Source organism: Grampus griseus, assembly GCF_964374135.1.
Source record: "Grampus griseus genome assembly, chromosome: 8".
Taxonomy (NCBI): domain Eukaryota; kingdom Metazoa; phylum Chordata; class Mammalia; order Artiodactyla; family Delphinidae; genus Grampus; species Grampus griseus.
In genome coordinates this window covers 84,000,822-84,024,170 of record NC_139002.1, presented here as the reverse complement: position 1 = coordinate 84,024,170, position 23,349 = coordinate 84,000,822, and the positions used below count along the sequence as shown (strand labels likewise).

At 35.0% G+C, this 23,349-nt stretch overlaps 2 protein-coding genes across 5 annotated transcripts in view; one reads left to right on the top strand and one right to left on the bottom strand.

The window, feature by feature from the left end:
- The window catches only part of ELP4 (elongator acetyltransferase complex subunit 4), a 242,907-nt gene extending 232,571 nt beyond the window's left edge, over positions 1-10,336 (bottom strand). For both annotated transcript variants that reach the window (XR_014297090.1, XM_082660252.1), the window contains exons 1-2: positions 10,104-10,336; positions 3,022-3,057 (exon numbers count right to left, since the gene is read on the bottom strand). Coding sequence is in view for 1 of the 2 variants with exons in the window: in XM_082660252.1 (XP_082516378.1) it covers positions 3,022-3,057; positions 10,104-10,326 (259 nt within the window). In the remaining variant the exon portion in view is untranslated. The remainder of the gene's footprint in view (positions 1-3,021; positions 3,058-10,103) is intronic.
- A 149-nt stretch (positions 10,337-10,485) lies between these two features.
- The window catches only part of IMMP1L (inner mitochondrial membrane peptidase subunit 1), a 74,313-nt gene continuing 61,449 nt past the window's right edge, over positions 10,486-23,349 (top strand). The window contains exons 1-2 of one of the 3 annotated variants that reach the window (XM_082659868.1): positions 10,509-10,534; positions 21,254-21,298. The gene's annotated coding sequence lies outside the window, so the exon portion shown is untranslated. Of the gene's footprint in view, positions 10,594-21,253; positions 21,299-23,349 lie in introns of all 3 variants that reach the window. The other 2 variants (XM_082659866.1, XM_082659867.1) reach the window with 2 other exon arrangements.

Here is a 23,349-nt window from a genome sequence, read left to right as displayed (position 1 = left end):
TGTCAAAAAATCTCCTTAGCTAGATCACCAAGTTCATTAGACATGTGTTGTTTCCGCATAACTGCTGACATCAACACTAAGCTTTCTGTCACTATATAACAAGGATCCTCTTCCTCCAGCTTTCAGTAACATGGACCTTCTCCCTTTACAGCCTCATTGGCAGTGTCCTCAAAGTACAGAGTTCTACTAACGATCTCTTTACAGTGATTTAGGCATTTTCTAATGTGTTCCTCAAAATCCTTCCAGCCCTCGCCCACTGCCTGGTTCTAAAGCCACTCCCATATTTTTATTTTATATTTGTTATGGAAGCACTCACTTTTAAAACACCAAAATCTGTTATGAAATAAGATTTTCAATGTTTGCAGAAGATGATTGCCTACTTAGAAAATTCAAGTGAATCTATAAACAATTCAAAAGTTGCTGGTTATAAGATGGATATACAAAAGTCAATAGCAGTCCCTTGTACAGCTACAATCAACAATAAAGTGTAGTAATAATAAACACATCTATTATGGTATTAACTTACGTTGTAATTATTTACTTTACTTATGTCTCCTCCTTAAGGGAAGAGAGTAACTCATTTATATTTGTAACCCCAATATCTAGCATGCACCTGGGTGTTCAACGAACATTTTTTGAATGAATTATCAGTCGTCATTAGATTCTTAGTATCATTCACATATACTTCTACTGGAGAAAAGAATTAAAATTTAGCTGGATATTTTTTAAACCATTATAATAATCTCCAGATTTCTGTTCAAAGAGAAAAGTCCCAGGTTCAAATCATGAAATGCCATTCTTCACTTTTCACCTATTTGGACTGGTAAAGATTAAAATGTTTGATAATGCACATTGTTGTTAAGGGTAAGGGTAACCTAATATTCTTATAACAGTTGATTGAAGTATAAGGTAACATAACCTCTTGGCCGAGCAATCTAATATCTAATACAATTTAACATGCTTCTATCAAGTAAGCCTATATCTTGGAATTTATTCTATAGATACTATATACTTATATGTGTATGCAGACCTTATATATAAGACTTGTATAATAAGATTGTTAGTAACAGAAAATAATGAGTTAAACTTATCAGTAGAGAATGATTTAAGTAAATTGTGGCATAACTATACAATAAAATCCTATTCAGCTGTCGAGAAGAATGAGGTATACCTATATGAAGGCACATGGACTGATCTCTAACATGTATTAAGCAGAAAAAGCAAGGTGCTGAATGCTCCCATGTATATTAGTTATGTTGAAATATTTGGGTGGGAAACCCAGGACAGTATTGTCCCTGGGTATGGGGAGTGAGGAACTGAAAGGACAACCCAATTTTTCTACATGTCCTTTTACATTTTCTGTATTTATATACTTGTATCAAAACTGTGAATTATTTTTTCCCAAAATTCCTTCAATCATTCTTTACTTACTAAAAGATAAATTTAAAAACTTCAACTGACATGACCGTTTCTAGAATTTAAGCATAAGTCACACTAAATTTGGAGTTATTGTATTCAGTTCTGGGCACAGTTAAAGAGACAATGCCAGGGACTTCCCTGGTGGTGCAATGGTTAAGAATCTGCCTGCCAATGCAGGAGACACGGGTTCGAGCCCGGGTCCGGGAAGATCCCACATGCCATGGAGCAACTAAGCCCATGCGTCACAACTACTGAGTGTGTGCTCTAGAGCCCGCGAGCCACAACTACTGAGCCCATGTGCCACAACTCCTGAAGCCCACATGCTCTAGGGCCCACGCACCGCAACGATGAGTAGCCCCTACTCACCACGACTAGAGAAAAGCCCACATGCAGCAACAAAGACCCAACGCAGCCATAAATAAATAAATAAATAAATTAAAAAAAAAAAAAAAAGAGACAATGCCAGACCAAAAGGTGCGACACGAGAACAACCAGGAGAGTGAGGAGTGTGAAACCAGTTTAAGAAACTATGTCTAGGGCTTCCCTGGTGGCGCAGTGGTTGAGAGTCTGCCTGCCGATGCAGGGGACACGGGTTCGTGCCCCGGTCCGGGAGAATCCCACATGCCGCGGAGCGGCTGGGCCCGTGAGCCATGGCCGCTGAGCCTGCGCGTCCGGAGCCTGTGCTCCGCAACGGGAGAGGCCACAACAGTGAGAGGCCCGCGTACCACAAACTATGTCTATTTAGTTTGGAGAAGATTTGAGGTGATTAAATAGTTATTTTCAAATATTTTAAGAGTGTCATGTTTAAGAGTATCAGAAGACAAAACTAGGAACAACAAACTTGTTACAGGCATACAAATTAAACATTAATATACAGAACTTTCTAATAAATCATACATTTTCAATAACAAAGCATTGCTTTGTAAAGTAGCGAGCCCTTTAAACTAGATAATCTGTACTCAAATGGTGCTTGATACCTGTCAAGGATTATGGAAAAGTGATTTGTGGCCAAATGGGAGCTTTGATTATATAACTGCCAAGGTTTATTTCAATTCCAAGATTCTATGATCTAAACTTAAAAAAAAGCTAAGTAGGGTTATGTATGTGTATTTAAGTAAGAACCAATGAAGTTTTAAAGATGAACAAAAATGTGATTTGTCAGTTTGTTACTTTTCTTTCAGTTAGAAGACAATTATGATAAAAATCTGTGATATATACAATGGGCTTATGTGTACATCAACTTATCAAATGAATCACTGTAATAATCCCAATCTAAATACTGAGATTCTCCAAAAAATCTATTGGCATTAATTTTAGTTTTTTTAAAACAAATGCAGGGCGAAGCACTGTGAACATTTTTAAATTATAAGAGCTACATTTTCATATATATATTTTCCTAATTCATTTCAAGTTCAGATCAACATTTTAATTTAAATTAGAACTTAAGGCAATTCCTCTTTAATTTACCTTAACTCTTGTATAATTTACCTTAACTCTTGTAGAGTGTTAAATACGTAATCTCAGAATAGGCAAACCCATAAAATCATTATGCACAAGAGAAAACCGTGACTGGGAAGAGCAAAGTATGTATGCTAGACTAACCAATTAGAAGAACTGTTCCAACGGCCAAACCTCCACCTGGAAATGAAACAAAACCAAGAAGAAAATTAATCTACCTTTTCACATTATCTTTAGCATAAAAGTTAGGCATTATCAAGGACAGGTACTTCAATAACTTTAAAATTGCAGTTAAAAACAACATTTTAATTACCTTTGCAATACTTTGCTTAAGGTGCTATTATGAAATAATTACATATTATATGTAATTATACACTACACATTACAATTACTTTCATAATATACTGTACTATCCTCCTTTCTCCTGTGTTAGGACCATGCAGCATTCAACATAACCGGTTAAGCGATCCATAAATGTTATATTTAGCACTTGCTAATAAATTAGCTCAATAGCTGAGACCTAAATGTGCACAGTAACCTAACTACAACAGAAGTACAACATAGAAAAGAAAGGTTACTGTAAGAGAAATTCCACTTTAATATTTATTCTCAAATTTAATAAGCCTTGGAAAAAAACCCCTGATAATTAAAACGAATTTTTTCCATTATTAACAATATACACAAAGTCAGGACATACTCTAAATATTTTTGTCATTTCAAACAAAAAAGGCACAATCACAAAACACATTTTCAATTTTACTAGAAAATGTTATTTTAAATATCTGAATTAGGGTAATATGATCATAAACATATAACTCAAATAGTTTATTAGAAATCAATTTAAAATCAACTTTTAGGAAACTAGAACAACATCAGAAAGATAAAGACATTCAATCATTTGACTCCTGATATTTTGTTTGTAAAACCACTTGTAAAAGTATTACTATGTATAATTAATGTTGTAAACGCTAACAAATTCACTTAGAAATTTAAGAATGTGTACACAAAGAATGAAATGTACTTAAAGTATAATTAATTTAAAAAGAAACTAAAAATTGCTGGACAGTTGAAGACATTACTAGCGTTTTGCTTGTTTGCACAAAATGGTGAAACATTTAGAATAACAATAAAGAACTTTTCCTCAAAAAAGTTTTGTAGTGGCGAACACTACATAGAAAAACCTACTATGAAAAATTCATTTGACAGTGCTTATTTTTTGCCTTGCAAATAAGCATAAATAACTGTTATGTTTCAAAGAATTTGAAATTTGGTAACATGCATGCACACAGAATACAATCCAACATTTGGGGACTTTATAAAGAAAACATTCCAAATTGTTAGAAAAGAATTTTTTAAAAAATGAAACCAATACATTTATATATTTTTAAATGGATTTTTTATGGAAACAAATATGTATTTTACTTTCACATTGAGATAAGTTCCTTCATTTTAGCATTTAAAGCCACACCAGACTACACAGGATAACTCCAAATGTTGGTCAAGCTAAAAGATTAACATAAACTGAAATACGTGTGATGATAATAACCATAAAGGATCAGAGCAAATTTTCTTTGGGACAAGATTAAATATTTAATTTTATAGTTTGTGCTACATATAGACCACTACTTTTTAATCCATTTGAAACACTTTAAATCACACTTTCCAACTCCTTACTTCACTATTTTCCCTTACATGCAAAAATAAATATTTAACTACGTAATCATCATTTTGTGTATTTGAGATGAAATAATACAAGCACATAACAGATACTGCAGTGTCTAGTCTACAGCAAGTACTATAAAAAAGTTAGCTGCCTTTCTTTCTATAACTTAATTTTTATAGGAAGGATTTAGATTTATTATCTAAACTTCTTTGGGTCTACATTCATATCTCCTCAAATTAGCAAGTTATATAAGGCCTCCAAGTCGAATAGTTAGAGAAGTATTTTCTGAATTATATTCACAGTGAAATAATGAGAACAGATAAAGAAATAGTTTCCCTATTAAATGAAGTGATACCTTACTCAGGTGACTTGCCCAAGGAGGTACAGTAAGAGCTACCCTTACGAGTCTGGCAATTATTTTCTGACTAGAAACTAAATGATACACTAAAACTGTATCATTAGATAAATGGTGATCACCTTAACAGTAAATCAGACTAGGCTAAGGCAGTTTTCTGTAAGAATGAGTCAAACAATCCACTGTTCCTGATAATTCAGGAACCACCCCTCGAATTTTTAAAATCTCACATATATTAAAATTCTGATGTTTGGAAAATTTGAACATTACTTAAAACAAGATAATATGAAGACAGTTTAATGACTTTTATCAGCCAAATTAATATTCTATCAGGACTTCTCCTACAAAAAGGCAACTCTATTTTTCTAATGGGCTATATAATGTAAATTCACTAGACACAAATTTGAATTGGCCCTAGTCAATGTTGGTCATTTGGAAGGTTGGTCATGGGAAATAAGAAGCCACCTTATTATTTGTAAATCAAGTTTTTATTCTATGTATATGAGGTAAAATTATTTGACATGTACATACACACACACATATAGCAGCAAAGTTCCTCTATTCTTCCAAACTTCATTTTAGTGTGTGACAAGACCCCACATTTCCCCAAAATACTTCTGTATAAGGTATTTTGAAATAACTCACTTGATATACTGAGGTTCTAGTTATATTTTAAACTAGAGTAAATTTGAATAAGTTTGTAGTCATGCTCCCTACCAAAAACTGAAAAGCTTAAACAACCAATCATGACAAGATGTCTTGACATGGCATGTTCAACAAAAGTTAGTTTTAATACATCTTTAAATTCAGTAATCCATTAGTAACTTCAAAAGCAACACAGATTTCACACTAATAGTTCCCAATTAAAATAGAAATAAAATAGTTCCTAATAGTCCACTAAAATGTCTGACATGTAAGTAATGTGGTAAGTAAGCACTCGTCTTATTTCTATAATGAAACATACAAAGGAGTAAAATGGTCTTATGGCCTCCTCTTCTCTTTAATCATATCTTAGGGAAATCATCAATATTCTAAGTCACTAAGCAAATAAACTGTTGGTTTTACTTCTAGACCTTTTAAAGAAGTATATTAAGTTATTCTCCAGCTTACTAAAAAATATGGGTAGAATATTTTATCAACTTGTAAGACTACATGAGTTTGAAAGCTTGAAGATACTTTGCAAGTCTGATATCTTAAAGTATTAATTTCATCAAGCTTTTACATTTTAAAAAAATGACAGCATTTTGTCTTAAAACTAGAAAAAAACCTGATAGTGTAAAAACATCAGAAAATTTAAGATTTTAAGTGCCAATATCTTTTTTTTTAAATATGAAGGAAAGAATTAAAAAAAATTCATGTGAATAGTTAGAACGTGATATATTAATTTAGAGGGAGAAAATTCAATCCCACACACTTCCCCCAAAAAATCTTTAATTAAGCTATAAATTTAGGGTGAATGAGGTCAAATTAATATATTAGAATATTAAGGTCAAGAAGTGTTATCTTATTTTACAACAAGGGCAACTCGTTTTTCAAAGTTAGAGGAAGTAAAAGGGAAAACAAATAAAAGTCAGGAAAGATAAGTGATTTATACCAGTCCTTTCCAGTGCTCTCTATAAATGGTTTTGCTTAAAATTATAGAAAGGCATTTTAGGGAAAATGCAACGTTAAAAACCAGTTCATATTCTTGGTTCATGGCAATATCCTTAACTACTTAACTAATGCCACACTTCAAATTAAATTGCAGTTATGTCATTAACAGGTCTACTTTTTCTTCTCTCTCTAGGAGGTATGAAACATCCCAACAACGCCTGATTATCACAACTATTGGCTGGGCAAATATGGGAATCAAAAAAGACAAGCCATCAGCAATGAGAATGGTTCTGTAGATTAAATTACACAAAACAATTTTACATAGCAATACAAGGGAATAAGCTACTTTTACTTTAAATGTACAGCTATCAATTGTTAAAATGTCACAACCAGGATTATGTTAAATATATAATCCAAGATCTATGCATATCATCCCACACTCCAGATTAAGATATAGTGGAGCAAAGGACCTACAACCACCAGTATTTATTTTTTCACAGCAGTGTTGAAAATGGCAGCTACCCTCAAGCTTCTTCAGAGTCCTCTTCCTGGACTATTATTTACCCCTAATCCCTATTTCCATTCACTTGACTGTCAAAATTTTAAAAGTTCTGAACAGCACAGAGTTAAGCCAGTTAAACCTGAGAAGTCATCGTTCCTTCGAATATCTTTTTGAAGGATGAGACTGGGGGTTAATATGGTCCTAAAATGGACTATATATCCTAGAAAAAGTGAAATTCTGCCAGAATCCTTTACCTACTGTATAATCTCTCTTTGGAAATTCCTGGAAGAAGAAAAATGACATATTTACATATGGTGTCCTCAAATAACAACATAAATGTCCTGGAAAGGCAGGATTGAGAAACTGGGTTAGGAAATCTCAGAACTTAAAAAATTAGCCAACTTGGGAAAGGTATATCGATATCTAACAATAAAATAAGCTGTCAGAACAAAAATATTTAATACAATTAGATCATGTAAAAGATGCAGTAATAGGGAATTCTCAAGTTTATAAAACACTTTCGAGTAAGCAATGGAAATATTAGCATATCATCAAATAACTAATATTCAATTAGCCTATATTATGCCTTTCAAATATGTTTTGCATCTGCACTTAAAATTACAATAATGTCCCAGTGGCAGTAGTAAAATATCACTGCAGTGTATGTCAGTGACAATACAATATTTACTTGTTACGCAGTAACCACAGAATATATATAGGCAAGAATCACAGTATCACAGTAGAGTTTCATCATTCTAATATCATAAAATCCTACTGTCATTACATTTTGTCACAATATGTTTATATTAGACTTGTCACAATCTGAGTCAAATAACATTTTAGAACAACAATATAATCTGAATTGCTTTTACTTTTGTGTATACACATTAGCAGCCAAATGTTTCACATTCAAATAATGGTTTAATGAAAAACAAATGTATAGGGTTTGCTCCATAGGGCCACACAAAATAGAAAATCAAAATACAAAAATGCCTTAAGAAGTTAAGAACAACTGAAATACTTCTGGACAGTTTATTATTCCAAATGTAGTAACTCCTTTTATAACAATGTCTTCAACTCCTGTGCAATTTGAGAATTAACTGTATACATGCAAAACATATTTCAAAATATCCAAAAACTGATACTTATTTCAATCATCTTAATGAACACTAATTTTTACCATAAGCTTGTTAGAATCAAATTATTAGAGTCCCCATCCCCAAGCAAATCTGGAAAAATTTTAAATTACAGTTCAAGTTTATATCACTGTAGAAACATGTGAGGAAGGTGCTTTGGGTCACCTTTCTGGTGGGTGCTTTAAGAGACTATATGGTTAAATCTTTAGGCTTAGATTCAATAACTGGTTAAAAACACTTGAAAAGAGTTCTCAGAAATTTGAAACAGTTGCAGCATAGTGCAGAGCACTAAATGTGGAGCTTAAAGATCAGCCCAGATTGTCACTAGTTTTGTGACTCTGTTCATGTTAGTTAATCTCTGAGTCTGATTTTAGAACTCAAACACATAATTCCATCCTATGTGTTTCATAATCTCTTGTCCAGGCTTTTTCCTACACAATATTTTTCCTTCAACCAAAAACTTATTTAGAATCTACTACGTGCCAGGTACTGTGCTAGGCACATTTTGTTATTCTAATGAGGAACTGAAAGTATAATGTTAAAAATGTGACCTTTTTGTTTGGAGAGTTTCAAGATCAAGTGAATGAAGTTACATATCTCCATTGAGTTACAAAAAGGAAAAAGAAAAAAATTAAAGACTAGGAACAGCCTCCAACCTTTAAGTTTAAATATAGGACGACACCAAGTAAGGCTCACAAGGGAAAGAAAGTGAGACAAATATTTGCTAACTAGATATTTTGAATCATTTCTGTTTATAGTACCATGCAATTAAGGAAGGCAACAGTCTTGAAACAATTAAGGGAAAATACTTAGATTTATGTATAAATAACCAGGATCCAGTTAAGGTCATGAAATAACAGAGGCAAGAAGCCATACTCTTTTTCATTGGCCTCGTCATTTTCTATTGCACTAAACCTATCTGAAAAGCCTACTTGTGGGAAAAAAAATTACAGAGAGAAAATGTCAAGGGAAGTACAAGAACAAGCAATGGCATTTGTAATATTTTATGAAAGTGTACAAGGCTTAACTGACACATCTCACCCTATAAAAATGTTATGAAATATAAACATGGACCAATTTTAGTAAAGTAGCATTCTGATAGGAATTAACTAATTTACAAGCCTTATTAACACTGCAGCTTTGTCCTACCAATCTAATCTGTTCAATCTTGTCAACATAAGTTATGAATCAAGCATATTCTTTAGTAGCCTTCTTATGAAAAATTCCAGAGATTATACAGGAAAGCCTAAAAACTGGACTTCTTTTTCTTGTCAAATGTGAATTAATTTTAAACATATTGTTTGAGATGTAACTCTGGGAAGCATAATATATAGAAGAAAAAATAACAAAAACAAATATGCATATATTTAACGCAGATGCTGGGTATGACTGCTAAGGTCAAAGACCGGCTTTAACTACTTTGGATCCACATAAGCCTTTAACACACATTCTCTTAAAGTCAATATAATTTGTTTAAAGATTCAGAACCAGGAGATAAGCAGCCTGGTGGTGGAGAGGGGAAGTTACTTTCTTCAGCATTTTCTAATGAAGCTCATCTCTCACAACTGATACAAACTTTTGTTAGTCCAAACCGTGAGCTACCTGGGGTTGGCAGAAGGGTTCATTCACAGACCAGGACGGGATACTAGATCAATGCCAAACCATTTCCAAACATTAATGATTCCCCTTGACTAGGAAGCATGTCAGGGTAAAAGCATGTAGGTTTCCTGTCGTAATCTAGAAAAAAGCTGGCGGGCACCAGAGTAGGAAGTGGGAGCACGAAAACAGATTTAGTTAACAGCATTTAGAAGTCTCCATGCAACCCTTCCTCCCCTCCATCTCCATCAGACCGGGCTATCCTCTCCACGTCCGAAGGCTGAGAGGTCAGAGAGAAATGTGGGGTCAGGGTGGCTCCCCCGGGCAGGTCCCCTCCCTAGTTTTCCCTCTGTTGTGCCCAGATCTCCGTTCTGAACCGACCTAGGAGCTGGTCCAGGGCTGGGAGCCCGGTTGATACCAGCAGCTGTCCATTCCGCACCGACGGTCGTGTCCCCGCGATGGACACCAGTCGAGAGCAGCCGCTGTCGGTACCGCTGGCTCTAGGACCCCTCCGCTGGAAGCTGGTGACGCTGTTCCTGCTAGCCGCCACCACCATAGACCCAGTACTCCTGGTGCCTGTGCTGCAAGACGCCGCTGCCGCCATCTTGGCGCTTCCCGCGTTGACCCAATAGGAACTCTGGGAGCTCAAGCCTCGGGTCTGTCAGAGCCAGCCCCAAACTCCCGCCTCCTTGCCTCCTCCTCGGCTCCCGAAGCCAATAGGACTAAGAGTTCCCTCCCGAGTCAACCAATGGCAAGGCGTATTACTGAGAAGTGCATTCTACGTCAGGACGACGGACTTCTTCAAGGCCCGGGTGAGAAAGAGACCCCCTGAGTCTTGGGTGAGAGGCTTCGGGGTTCTTTGGGACTAGAGGTGGGTAATATCATTCAACATTTTTCTCGTTTTGAGTGCCCTCATTCACGCTGAATTAAAGAAAAGGCTGGTGGAGCGGTATATCAAGCAAATACCAGTAGGACCTTGCACTTTTCTCCGCTCAGTATTAAAGAGGATACTCCCTCCCACCGCGTTCTTTTCTGATTTTTTGGGAGAATATTCCCTCCGCCATCCTCTTCAGGTCTTTTTCTGAATGGCTGTGTAATAGTGAAGGGATTGGAACTCTTACCTTAGCGACTTGCTTGTGAGCCCCTGGGCTTGGTTCCTCAGTGCCTGTGACAGGTGGGTTGGATTTAGACGTTAGAGTAAAAACTCCTGAGCTTTGAGGCGATTTGGTTTTCCCCCGTTTCAAACAGCAAATAACAAAATGCACCCCTCTGACAAGTCCCCGTGAGTAGCTTTCGTTAATTTTAATTAGTGCTCTGGAAGTCTTAGAGCGCCTTTCCATAAGTGGTGTGAATGATAAGTGTTACTCTGACAACCTTGTTCACACATTTAATTGTCGTTTGCTGTTAAGGCACCTGCAAATAACAGAAAATACTTCAGGGTATTTTTTCCCCGAAAAACTGATAAGAGTTAGATGTGTACGTGCTTTCTTTTTCAAGTGATTTATGAACTCTGAATCAAGAGCTTATTAGAATAGGAAATTTAATTCCTATTAAAATAGAAAAAAAAACATTAATTTAGAACTGTGTCCTTGGATTTAAATTCTGTTTTCAAAATTTTGAGCTGGCCAGAGGTAGGGGATTGGAGTAACTGATTTTTAAAGGCATTCATGATTGACAAGTGTCTAAACTAAAGAAGACTCACAAATTATGCTTGCACTAACAGTTATTGTTGGTTTTGACAGTGATCTGTGATACTTTTAAAATACATCCAAACTTCATGGAAATTCTTGCCGTTGAATTGTTTTAAATCTCAGTGACCTTTTTAAGACTTTTTGGCTGATTCTATTTGATAAACTGAGATTATATTGCTAAATAGTGACTAGAGTTTTTCATTTGGGATGGTGTTTGTTTGTTAAAGAAAAATGTTCAGAAAAGAAAAACTAAAACAACACTTTGCTATTTAACAATACATCAACTGCAAAGCTTGATCAAGGCTTAGATGCTTTCACTTAGAATCTCACCAGTATAAATCTGTAATCTAAATTGTTCAGTAAATAGCTGTTGAGTGTTTACTGTCTGCTTGGAGCTAACCTTGTCATTTTAGGCCTATAGAAGTAAAAAATGTTCTCATTTGGGGGAGATAAGATTAACACATAGAAAACAGCGTAGCAGTTAAAATGAACACATTGAACAACATATGTTAATTTTGTCCTGTAGTAAATAATTATACTAAGAAGACCAAAACAGAAAGTGACAAAGCAAGCTAATATCAAATAGGAACTTCTCAGATAGTTTTGCTGCTCTGAAAACTTTGAAGTACTACAAATATTGAATTTTTATAGATTTCTTTACTATGTATCCCCCTGTTTTCTACTCTTTACTTCAGCCTTTAGTTTTCTAAACCTTATTACTAGAAGTGAAAAATTGTTTTTCAGCTTTAACTGTAATCCAGGAAGCATGACATATGTGTGCACCAAGGCATTCCTGAAAGTAGGATATATCTTTGGTATAACATTATCATAGAATAAATTAATTTAATCTGTCCTATTTTTTTTTTACAAAGACAAAACCTTTGCTATCAAAGCAAATAATCCCCAATACTTGAATTTACCAGTATGTAGAGTAGAATATAAACATTGGAATAAAGAAGTTTTTATGGAAGGAAAGAATTAAAAGGGCATATGTTTAGGTGTGGTGTTAAATGATTATTAACAATTATTTACTGAGCACATAGTAAATCTCACGGAGTGTGCTATGTACTAGGTTACAGGAGAAAGAATACTTAGTCTCTACCCTCTTTGAGTTCACAGTTGGGAGAGATAGGTGGGTGGATAGGATAATAAAGTATACTCTAAATGCTGTGGAGGACAAATACAGAATACATAACTTGAACTGAGATAGAGAATCCTGGGTAAGTTTACCCTGAGAAGGAAGCTCCCTCCCCTCCTTCAGTAAATCTGCTCTCATTGCTACTGTACAAATAGTTCTCATAATTTGTGCATAGTGCTAAGAGAAGAGGAGACTAGAGAAATTAGATAAAAGTCTAATTGATTTTTTAAGATGAATTTTTTTTTTCCTTAAGGATAATGGGAAATCATTGAAAAATTTCAGGTAAAGAAATGACATAATAATCATATTTGCTCGTTATGTTTGGCTAAAAAGTATCCTGCAAGAGAATGGATTGGCTAACTGTGATTGGGATAAAGAGAATGGAATGAATCAAGAGATTACTATAATGGGTAGAATTGACATGACCAAGGAAGGTTGACAGGAGGAATCAAAGATGAGTAACAGGTTTCTGTATTGAGCAGCTTTCTGGATGGTGGAGGATAAAGAATAAAGGAGGAACAGTAGAACTTTATAGTTGTACAGTTGGTTGTTTTAGGGAATGGGAGATCACGTTTTTTTATGTTTTGAATGTATTTAATTGGAGTAAAATACCTGTGGAGTATCCAAGTGGAGATGTCCAATACACAGTAGGCTATGTGAGAGAGGGATCTCTAGATGAAACATATAAATTAGAAATTAATTAGCCCATGGTGGGGGTTTACCTTAAGGGAATGGATAAGCTCACCAAGGAAATGTATACTTCAGGATGAAAAGAAAAAAAGAACCAGGAATAAACTTTGGGGAACATGAACACTTGAAAGCTGTGCAGAGGAGGAGAAAGTAAAATAAGAATTGGAAAGTGTTTACTTGATTTAGTAATAATGATTTATTTTTGGCTTTGTTAAGGGCAGGTTTGATGGAGTAGCAAACTGAAAAGTCAAATAATTCTGTTTAGAATTGAATGGGAAGTGAAGTTGAATATTCCATAAAAGTAGACCATTTTACATTTTAGAAGGGTTTGCTGTGAAGGGGGTAGAGGGGGATGACAGAGGTTTAAGGGAGCAGTTTTCTTATGTGGGAGAGGAAGGGAGAAGGAGAGGGGAAGGAAGAGAGAGAGAAAGAGAGAGAGAGAGAGAGATGAAGCTACTGGAAAACATTCTTGGCAATGAATGAGGAAAAGAACCTGAATGAGGTAGAAGGAATGGAATCTGGAGCACAGGAAAGGGATCAGTATTTGAAAGGAGGAGGCTAAATTCAATGGCTAAAAAATGTAAATGAAGATAAGACTCTTTGTTTTCCTTTTTGCCATTAAATCTTGGAGTTTTTAAGACCATTTTCTCTTTTCTTGTTCCATATTCTTACCTTCTTCCATTCCCAGGACTTTAGTTCCTATTTATACACCAATGACTAACATATTTATAGTCCAGATTGCTTCTCTGATCTCGAGAATCATAAATTCAGATATTCACCTTTTTTCTGAAAGTCTTAGTGGGACCTCAAACTCATAATGCCCCAGACTGAACTTCCTTTGGTGTTTTGTATCTAGGTAAATGATAGGATCATTTGTAGAATTAGTTGCCTGAGCCAACTCACTATACTCAATTCCTCTCTTAAGCTTCATTCCTCCATAGCCAGTCTCTTACCAAGACTTATGGATTTTACTTCTCAGTAACTCCCTAATCCATTCTAGAGCATTTAGCTCTCATCTTTGGTTCTCCTGCAGTACATTCTCCATTCAAGAGCCATCCCAATCCTTTCAAAATAGATGTCTGATCATATAGTATAAAAACAAAATTTTAAGGACATGCATTTGGTTTCCTCTACTTAGCTCTCTAGTCACATCACTCTATAAATTCCCTTACTCTCTTCACTCTATCATTCATTTATTCTCCTGTACTCACCTTGTTCCCTTCATTCAGAAGGCCACTAGTTAACTTCTATTTATCCTTCAAATCTCACTTCAACCTACACATCCTCAGTAAAGCCTTCTGACCTTGATATCACAATAAAATAAGCTCCTATATACTAACAATGAACAAGTGGAATTGGAAATTAAAAACAATACAATTTACATAAGTATCCCTCAAAATAAAATAATGAGGTATGAATCAAAAAGTGTATAAGATCTATATAAGGAAAAGTTCAAGACTCTGATGAACCAAATCAAAGAAGAACTAAATAAATGGAGAGATATTCCATATTCGTGGATAGGAGACTCAATATTTTCATTATGTCATTTCTTCCCAAGTTGATCTGTAGATTCAATGCAATCCCAAATAAAATCCTAGCAGGTTATTTTTTTGGATATTAACAAGCTGATTCTAAAGTTTATATAGAGAGGCAAAAGATACAGAATAGGAAACACCATATTGAAGAACAAAGTTGGAGCACTGATGCTACCTGACTTCAAGACTTAGTATAAAGTATTGGCAAAGGAATAGACAAAGAGATTGGTGGAGCAGAATAGAGAACCCAGAAATAGACTCACATGGATATAGTCAACTGATCTTAGACAAATGAACAAAGAAAATACAGTGGAGCAAATATAGTCTTTTCAACAAATGGTGCTGGAACAACTAGTCATACACATGTAAAAAATCAATAAGTAAATAAATCTAGACACGGACTTTACTTCAGAAAAATTAACTCAAAGTCGATCACATACCTAAATGTAAAACACAAAACTATAAAACTCCTAAAAGATAACATAGGAGAAAACATAGCTTACTTTGGGTTTGGCAGTGACTTTTTAGATATACCAAAGGCATAATCTATGAAAGAAATAGTCGACAGGCTGAACTTCATTAAAAACTTCTGCTCTGTGAAAGTATCAAGAGAATGAGAAGACAAGCCACAGACTGGGAGAAAATGTTTGCAAAAGACACATCTGATAAAGGACTGTTGTCCAAAATACACAAAGAACTCAATAATAAGCAACCTGATTTAAATATGGGCGAAAGACCTTGACACTCCTAACCAAAAAGATATACAGATGGCAAATAAGCATATGAAAAGATACTTCCCATCATATGTCATCAGGGGAAATGCAAATTAAGACAACATTGAAATACCACTGCACATCTATTAGAAGGGCCAAAATCCTGAACACTAATATCACCAAATGCTTGTGAGGATGTGGAGCAACAGGAACTCTCATACAGCGCTGGTGGGAATGCGAAATGCTTTTGCCATTTTGAGAGACAGTTTGGAGGTTTCCTACAAAACTAAGCATACTCTTACCATATGATCCAGCAATTGTGCCCCCTTGGCATTCACCCCATGGAGTTGAAAACATATCCATATAAAAACCTCCACATGGATGTTTATAGAGGCTTTATTTATAATTGCCCAAACTTGGAAGAAACTAATATGTCTTACAGTAGGTGAATGGATAAATAAAGTATGGTATATCCAGACAATGGAATATTATTCAGTGCTAAAAACAAGCTCTTAAGCCATTAAAAGACATGGGGAAACCTCAAATGCAAATTACTAAGTGAAAGAGGCCAATTTGAAAAAGCTACATACTGATTCCAACTATGTGACATTCTGGAAAATGCAGAACTATGGAGACAATAAAAACATCAGTGATTGGCAGAGATGGTTGCAGGGAGAGATGAATAGGCAAAGCACAGGATTTTTAGGGCAGTGAAAATATTCTGTGTATTATAATGATGGATATATGTCATTATACTTCTGTGCAAGCCCACGGAATGTACAGCATCAAAAAAGAACTCTGTGGTAAACTATGGACTTTGTGTGATTATCATGGGTCAGTGTAGGTTCCTCCTTGGTAAAAAATGCACCATTCTGGTGAATGATGTTGATAATGGGGGAAGCTATACATGTGTGGTGTCAGAAGTGTATACAAAATTTCTGTACCTTCCTCCTAATTTTTGTAACCCTAAAACTGCTCTATGATAAAGTCCCTAAAAAAAAAAGTGTCCAAAGTACAAAGAAATCAGCTATATAAAATCTCAGTCTGAGAGTTTCATAAGCAGCGTGTATATCACCCTTGTGGCCAAATAGTGGGACCATTTCCGCAAGGTTATTCTGAGAAGTCTGCAGGTACAATTGAAAGACTGCAGTGACCTATTAAAGTTACACCAGAAAACATAATGGTCATGATAAGCAACTAGCGCCCCATGACAGAAGTGCGTACCCCTTTGGTTGGCCTTTCAAGTTTTCTGAGACCTAGAGCTCATATTACTATTGTGTCTGTGCATGTAAAGCATATAACAGAAATGGTGAGGCTTATCATGGGGCCTGATAGTATTCTGGCAGCATAATTGAATGAGTGAATGCCAGGGTCATGCCTGCACAGAGGGAGTTCTTGGACCTCATGCAATCCCTTTTTGCTTCCTGTCAGTATACTCATAAAGGGAAATCCCAGTCCTGAGTTCCAACATCACAGATTGTTTTAGCTGTCTTTGTATTTTATATAAATGAGGCCATACACCATTTATTCTTGTGTTGGATTTCTTTTGCTCACCATTATATTTGTGAAATGTCTGTTATTAATGTGTACAGTTGTGGAGTATTTGTTACTGTATAGTGTTGCTATATAGTATTGTGTAACTGTCACAAATCATTATCCTTTTTACTGTTGAAAGGGGTTTGGCTAGTTTACTATTTGTGGCCAAACATTTTTCTAACATGGTTGTAACAATTTACACTCTTACCAGGAATGTTTGAGAATTTTGGTTGCTTCTCATCCTTACCAACACTTAGTATTGTCTTTCTTTTCATTTTAGCTATTTTTAGAGGCTTATGGTATGACATTTTCATTTAGATTTGAACTGATGTAGTTGAGCACCTGTTCTTATGTTTATTGGCCATTTGGATAACCTCTTCTGTGAAGAGTCTTTTTGTGTCTTCGCCAATTTTTAAAAATTGCATTGTTTGTCTTTCAATCTGGATTTGTAGGAATTCTGTTTATATTTTGGATAAGAGTTCAGTTTCAAATAAATGTATTATAAATATATTCTCTCAGTCTGTGGCTGTCCTTTTCATATTCTTTTCTTTCAATTTAATAAAATTTAATTTTTTATACAGCAGGTTCTTATTAGTTATCTGTCTTATACATATTAGTGTATATATGTCAATCCCAATCTCCCAATTCATCCCACCACCACCAGCCCCCCACCCCAGCTTTCCCCCCCTTAGTATCCATATGTTTGTTCTCTACATCTGTGTCTCTATTTCTGCCTTGCAAACCGGTTCATCGTGTTTTGATTTCAGTCAGAATGTATTCTGAAGGATTAGTTTTTCTCCTTATGTCTAGCACTTTATGGTTAGGTTTGCCTACTCCCAAGAGTTCAAAGATAATCTCAATATTTTCATCTAAAAGCCCTGCTGTTTACTTTTAAACATTTGAGTCTGCATGCTGGTGGAATTCTTTTTTTTTGTCTTTGGTGTGAGGCAGGACTGAAGGTGTATTTGTTTTTCCTACATAGATATCCTATTGACCTAGCACCATTTATTGAAAAGACAGTTCTTTCCCTGCCATATTGAACATTACTTTTACAATAAATAGAGTCACACATATTAGGTAGATTTTTCTGGACTTATCATTTCATCGGTTAGTGTGTGATTCTTCAGGTTCTCCAGAAGGATGACTTCTTTTCTCTCAGAATTTTAACCACCTGTACTGCACTGCACTCAAGCTAAATCAGTAAAAGTAAGATGCTCAACCTTTGGAAATCCCTTCTTACAAGTTTAACTCACCAACAAAATCTTGTTCTGTTCAATCTGTAGAGCCTTCACATAATTGTTCTTGTATTTTGTCCTGAGTTTGTGGTTGTTACCTAAGGGAGGGTTTGTCTGTTATGAGCTTATTTTTTAGTGACTGTAAATGATTTCTTTATTGCTGATATCGGTTACTTGTGTTTCTTCTTTTTTAGGTTTGCTAGGGATTTTTCATTTTTATTAATCTTTCTTGTTTTAAAACCCAACTTTTGGCTTTTAAATTTTTTCCCTATTGTTGTAAAATGTTTTTCTTTCTATTTTATTGATTACTGCTCTTATTATTTCCTTCCTCCTACATTCTTTGGTTTTGATTGCTGAAATTTTGGTTTTTCTCCCTTGTGATAAAAGCTTAATTCATTGATTTTCCACCTTTCTTCTTTCCTAGTATACTATTTATAGTTAAGGGTGATTTTCCCTAAGCACTGTTCTAGCTGTATCCTACAACTTTTAACGTTTTATGTTTTCATCATCATTTATTTTAAAACATTTTTTACTTTTTGTTTAGATTTCCTCAATAATTTTTAGAACACTTTTGAGAGTGCTGAAATACATGAATTATATTGGGTGCCAGGAAAGCAGGTGTACTCTGGGACTGTCCAGGGCACATGAGAATTTACATTCATCCCAATTGTAGTGGATCCTTAAGTATAAGCAGAAAACTGGGGTTTTAAGTTAAAATTTAAAAATCCACTTTATACTCATCTGGGAATATTCAGTGTAATAGGGTAGATGTGTCAAAAGATAAACATGTTTTGGTTCAAGGAGATTTTTCAAGTAAATGTATCTATAAAGGTGAACAAGACATTTTTAGTGGTAAACACTAAAACACTAAACATTTTTAGTGTTAAAGGAAAAAGAAATTCCAGAGGTAGAATGGCCCAGCACAGGTATATCTCACAATCGGGGACTGTTCTTCTTCTTTTCATGGAGCCCAAGTAAGGAATTTAACAACTGCTGACTAATGCCTGGTGCCCCTTTCCTGTGTCAACTAGAGGAGTCTCATAGGCATAAAGCTGCAGTGCTAATCTAAGCCCATGCATTATTCTAATTATCCTGGACATTTCTGATGAGGTATCAATTCCTCCTCAGTATGAATAATTATGGGAGCCCAGGGAAAGGCCAGATATTTAAAACCATTCCATGTGAAGCTTTTTACATCACATCTACTGATTTTGCATGAAAGATCATTTAGACTAGTGCTGATCCCCTCTGAAGAAATACACATTTCTTGGCCCAATAAGTAGTGTTAGCAGAGGGAAATATTTTGACTGTTTTTTCCTAGTTTAAGAATATTAAGTTTCTTGTAGGATAAGAAGAAAGTTAAAAATCCTAGCAAACATTTTCATCGTAAACTCAGAACTAAATTACACAACTTTTTTTTTAACTTTTTTGTTCACAGCTCTTGTTCTACCTTTCTTTGAATTATATTTTCTTAGGAAACACTTTTTAAATTATTTTCAAATTTGGTAGCATTAATTAATTGCATTCTCTACATTGAATTGTTTCATAATCTCGTCCATATCCATTATGATATTTAGTTTCTCATTTGTAATACTATATCTTTGGATTTTTCTCTCAGTAATTTGGCAGGATTAAAAAAAAATCTATTTTAATGCTATTTTTATAGAATGATGCCTTAGATTTAGGCATAAATTATTTCCTTTTCTAATGTTACTAATTTTTGTCTTTTTCTGAATTTAATCTTTCTTCCTGCTTCTCTTAGGTATTTTTGTTTTTCATTGTAGCACTTTTAAAGGCAATAATTAAAATATAGCTGTAGGGCTTCCCTGGTGGCGCAGTGGTTGAGAGTCCACCTGCTGATGCAGGGGACACGGGTTCGTGCCCTGGTCTGGGAAGATCCCACATGCCGCGGAGCGGCTGGGCCCGTGAGCCATGGCCCGCAGAGCCTGCGTGTCCGGAGCCTGTGCTCCGCAACGGGAGAGGCCACAACAGTGAGAGGCCCGCATACAGCAAATAAATAAATAAATAAATAATATATAGCTGTAGTGGCCTATTATAATTTCCAGGTAAGCCCTGTCTAGTAGTACTTCCTGTGTTGATGGAAATATTCTATATCTACACTGACCAGTACAATAGCCATTAAACACATATGGCTATTGGGTACTTACAATGTGGCTGAAATGATTGAGGAACTGAATTTTTAATTTTGTTTTAATAATTTAAATTTAAACACTACTTTTGGCTAGTTGCTGCTATATTGGACAGCATAGCTCTAGATCAGTATTTAGCAAAATTTTTCTATGAAAGACCAAACAGAAAATATTTTAGGCTTTGCAGACCATATGGTCCCTGTTGCAACTACTTAGCTCTGTTGTTGTAGCAAAAAAGCAGCCATAGACAACATGTAAACGAATGAGCATGGCTGTGTTCCAGTAAAACCTTATTTGCTAAAATGGAGTGGGCAGGATTTGGTTTATGGGCCCTAGTTTGACAACCTCTGCTCTACATGAAAGATGTATCTATTTATTTTTCTTTTTCCTGCTCTGTATTCCCTGGGGGTCTTTTCCTGTAACATTTTAGAGAGATTATTACCCTCCTTGGGTTGTTATTCTGTATTTCTTCAACTTTTGTTTCAACTTTTCTATTTTTTTGTATATGTGGGGGGAGTTGGTGGTGGACAGGCATTCTATTTTAAATTTCTTTAAACTCTACTCTTTGTTGTTTTAATTCTACTCTTTTTCATATGCCTGTTGTCGCATAGATACAATATCTTAACTAATATCTCTGAAGATGTTAAATAGAATTATTTTCCTCCCTGAATTACTTCTGATTTCTCCAGAGTTGCTTGTTCTGTTTTTCATCATGGGCCTTCTTTTTCATTCTTGTGGTTTCCTTAAATGTTGGTGATCCTTGGTTGTTCATTCGTGTTGATATATGACCAGTTGAATAATATAGATAACTGGAGTGGGTTTTCTCTTCTTTTCTTTCTCTAGCAAATTACCCTAAATGGAAAGAATACTGATGGGAATTCCTTATGGGTAGGTAGGACTTAGTATTTTTTTATTAAAGTATGTCGATTTACAATATTATATTAATTTCAGGTGTATAATATAGTGATTCAGTATTTTTATAGTTTGTACTCTATTTAAAGTTATTATAAAATATTGGCTATATTGCCTGTTCTGTGCAATATATCCTTGTAGCTTCTCTACTTTGTACATAGTAGTTTGTATCTCTTAATCCCCTACCCCTATTTTGCCCCTCCGCCCACCCCTCTCCCCACTGATAATCACTTGTTTATTCTCTATATCTATGAGTCTGTTTCTGTTTTGTCATATTCATTCATTTTATTTTTTAGATTTCACATATAATTGACAACACACAGTATTTGTCTTTCTCTGTCTGACTTATTTCATTAAGCAAAATATACTCCAGGTCCATCCATGTTGTTGCAAATGGCAGAATTTCTTTTTTTTATGACTAATATTCCATTGTATATGTATACCACATCTTCTTTATCCATTCATCTGTTGATGGACACTTAGATTGCTTTCATATCTTAGCTATTGTAAATAATGCTGCTGTGAACACTGGGGTGCATATATCTTTTCAAATTGTGTGTTTTTGTTTTCTTTGGATATATATCCAGAAGTGGAATTGTTGGATCATGTAGTTCTATTTTTAATTTTTTTGAGGACTCTCCATGCTGTTTTCCATAGTGGCTCTACCAATTTACATTCTCACTACCAGCATATGAGGGTTCCCGATTCTCAGACTCCTCACCAACATTTGTTAGTTGTGGTCTTTTTGATGATAGCCATTCTGACAGTCGTGAGGTAATATCTCATCGGAGTTTTGAGTGACATTTTTGTGATGATTACCGATGTACATCTTTTCATGTGCCTGTTGGCCATCTGTATGTCTTCTTTTGAAAAATGTCTATTCAGGTCTTCTGCCCAGTTTTAAATTGGGTTGTTTGGGTGTTTTTGTTTGTTTGTTTGCTTGTTTGTTTTTGATATTGAGTTGTATGAGCTGTTTATATAGTTTGGATATTAACCCCTCATCAGTCATATCATTTGCAAATATTTTCTCCAATTTAGTAGGTTCTCTTTTTGTTTTGTCAGTGGTTTCCTTTGCTCTGTAGAAGCTTTTAACTTTAATTAGGTCCAATTTGTTTATTTTTGCTTTTGTTTCCTTTGCTTTAGGAGACAGATCCAAAAAATATTGCTACAATTTATGTCAAAGAGTGTTCTGCATGTTTTCTTCTAAGAGTTTTATGGTTTCTGGTCTTAGATTTAGGTCTTTAATCTATTTTGAGTTTATTTTTGTTTATGGTATGAGAAAATATTATTTCATTCTTTTACATGTAGCTGTCCTGTTTTACCAGCATCACTTATTGTAGAGACTGTTTTTTCTCCTTTGTATATTCTTGCCTCCTTTGTCATAGATTAATTGACCATAAATGCGTGGGTTTGTTTCTGGGCTCTCTGTTATGTTCCATTTATCTGTATTTCTCTTTTTGTGCCAGTACCATACTGTTTTGATTACCGTAGTTTTGTAGTAGTCTGAAGTCAGGGAGTGTGATACCTTCATCTTTGTTCTTGTTAAGGTTGTTTTGGGTATTTGGGGTCTTTTGTGTGTCCATATAAATTTTACGATTATTTGTCCCAGTTTTGTAAAAAATATCATGGGTGTTTTGATAGGGATTGCATTAAATCTATAGATTGCTTTGGGTATAGGTAGGACTAATTTATTGGTGTGTTTTGCTCAGAGTGGATAAGCAGAGAGCAAGCAGACAGCCCAGGTCCGTCTCTAATAGCCTGATAAGGAGGATCCTATTCTAGGTTTCAACCACTATACTTTGGAGCCCAGAATCCTCTCAGGCAGGTTAAACCTTTTTTTATCCTCCATAACTGTTGGTTCAGCCCACAACCCCTTTCTACAGGAAGAAAATTTACATCTTCCCTGAAACATTCTCCTGTGTGTGTAGTTGGACAAGGGTCAGCATACTTTTTTGGAGACTAAATAGTAAGTATTTTAGGTTTTTCAGGCCACATGTCCTCTTTCATAACTTTTCAATGCTACCATT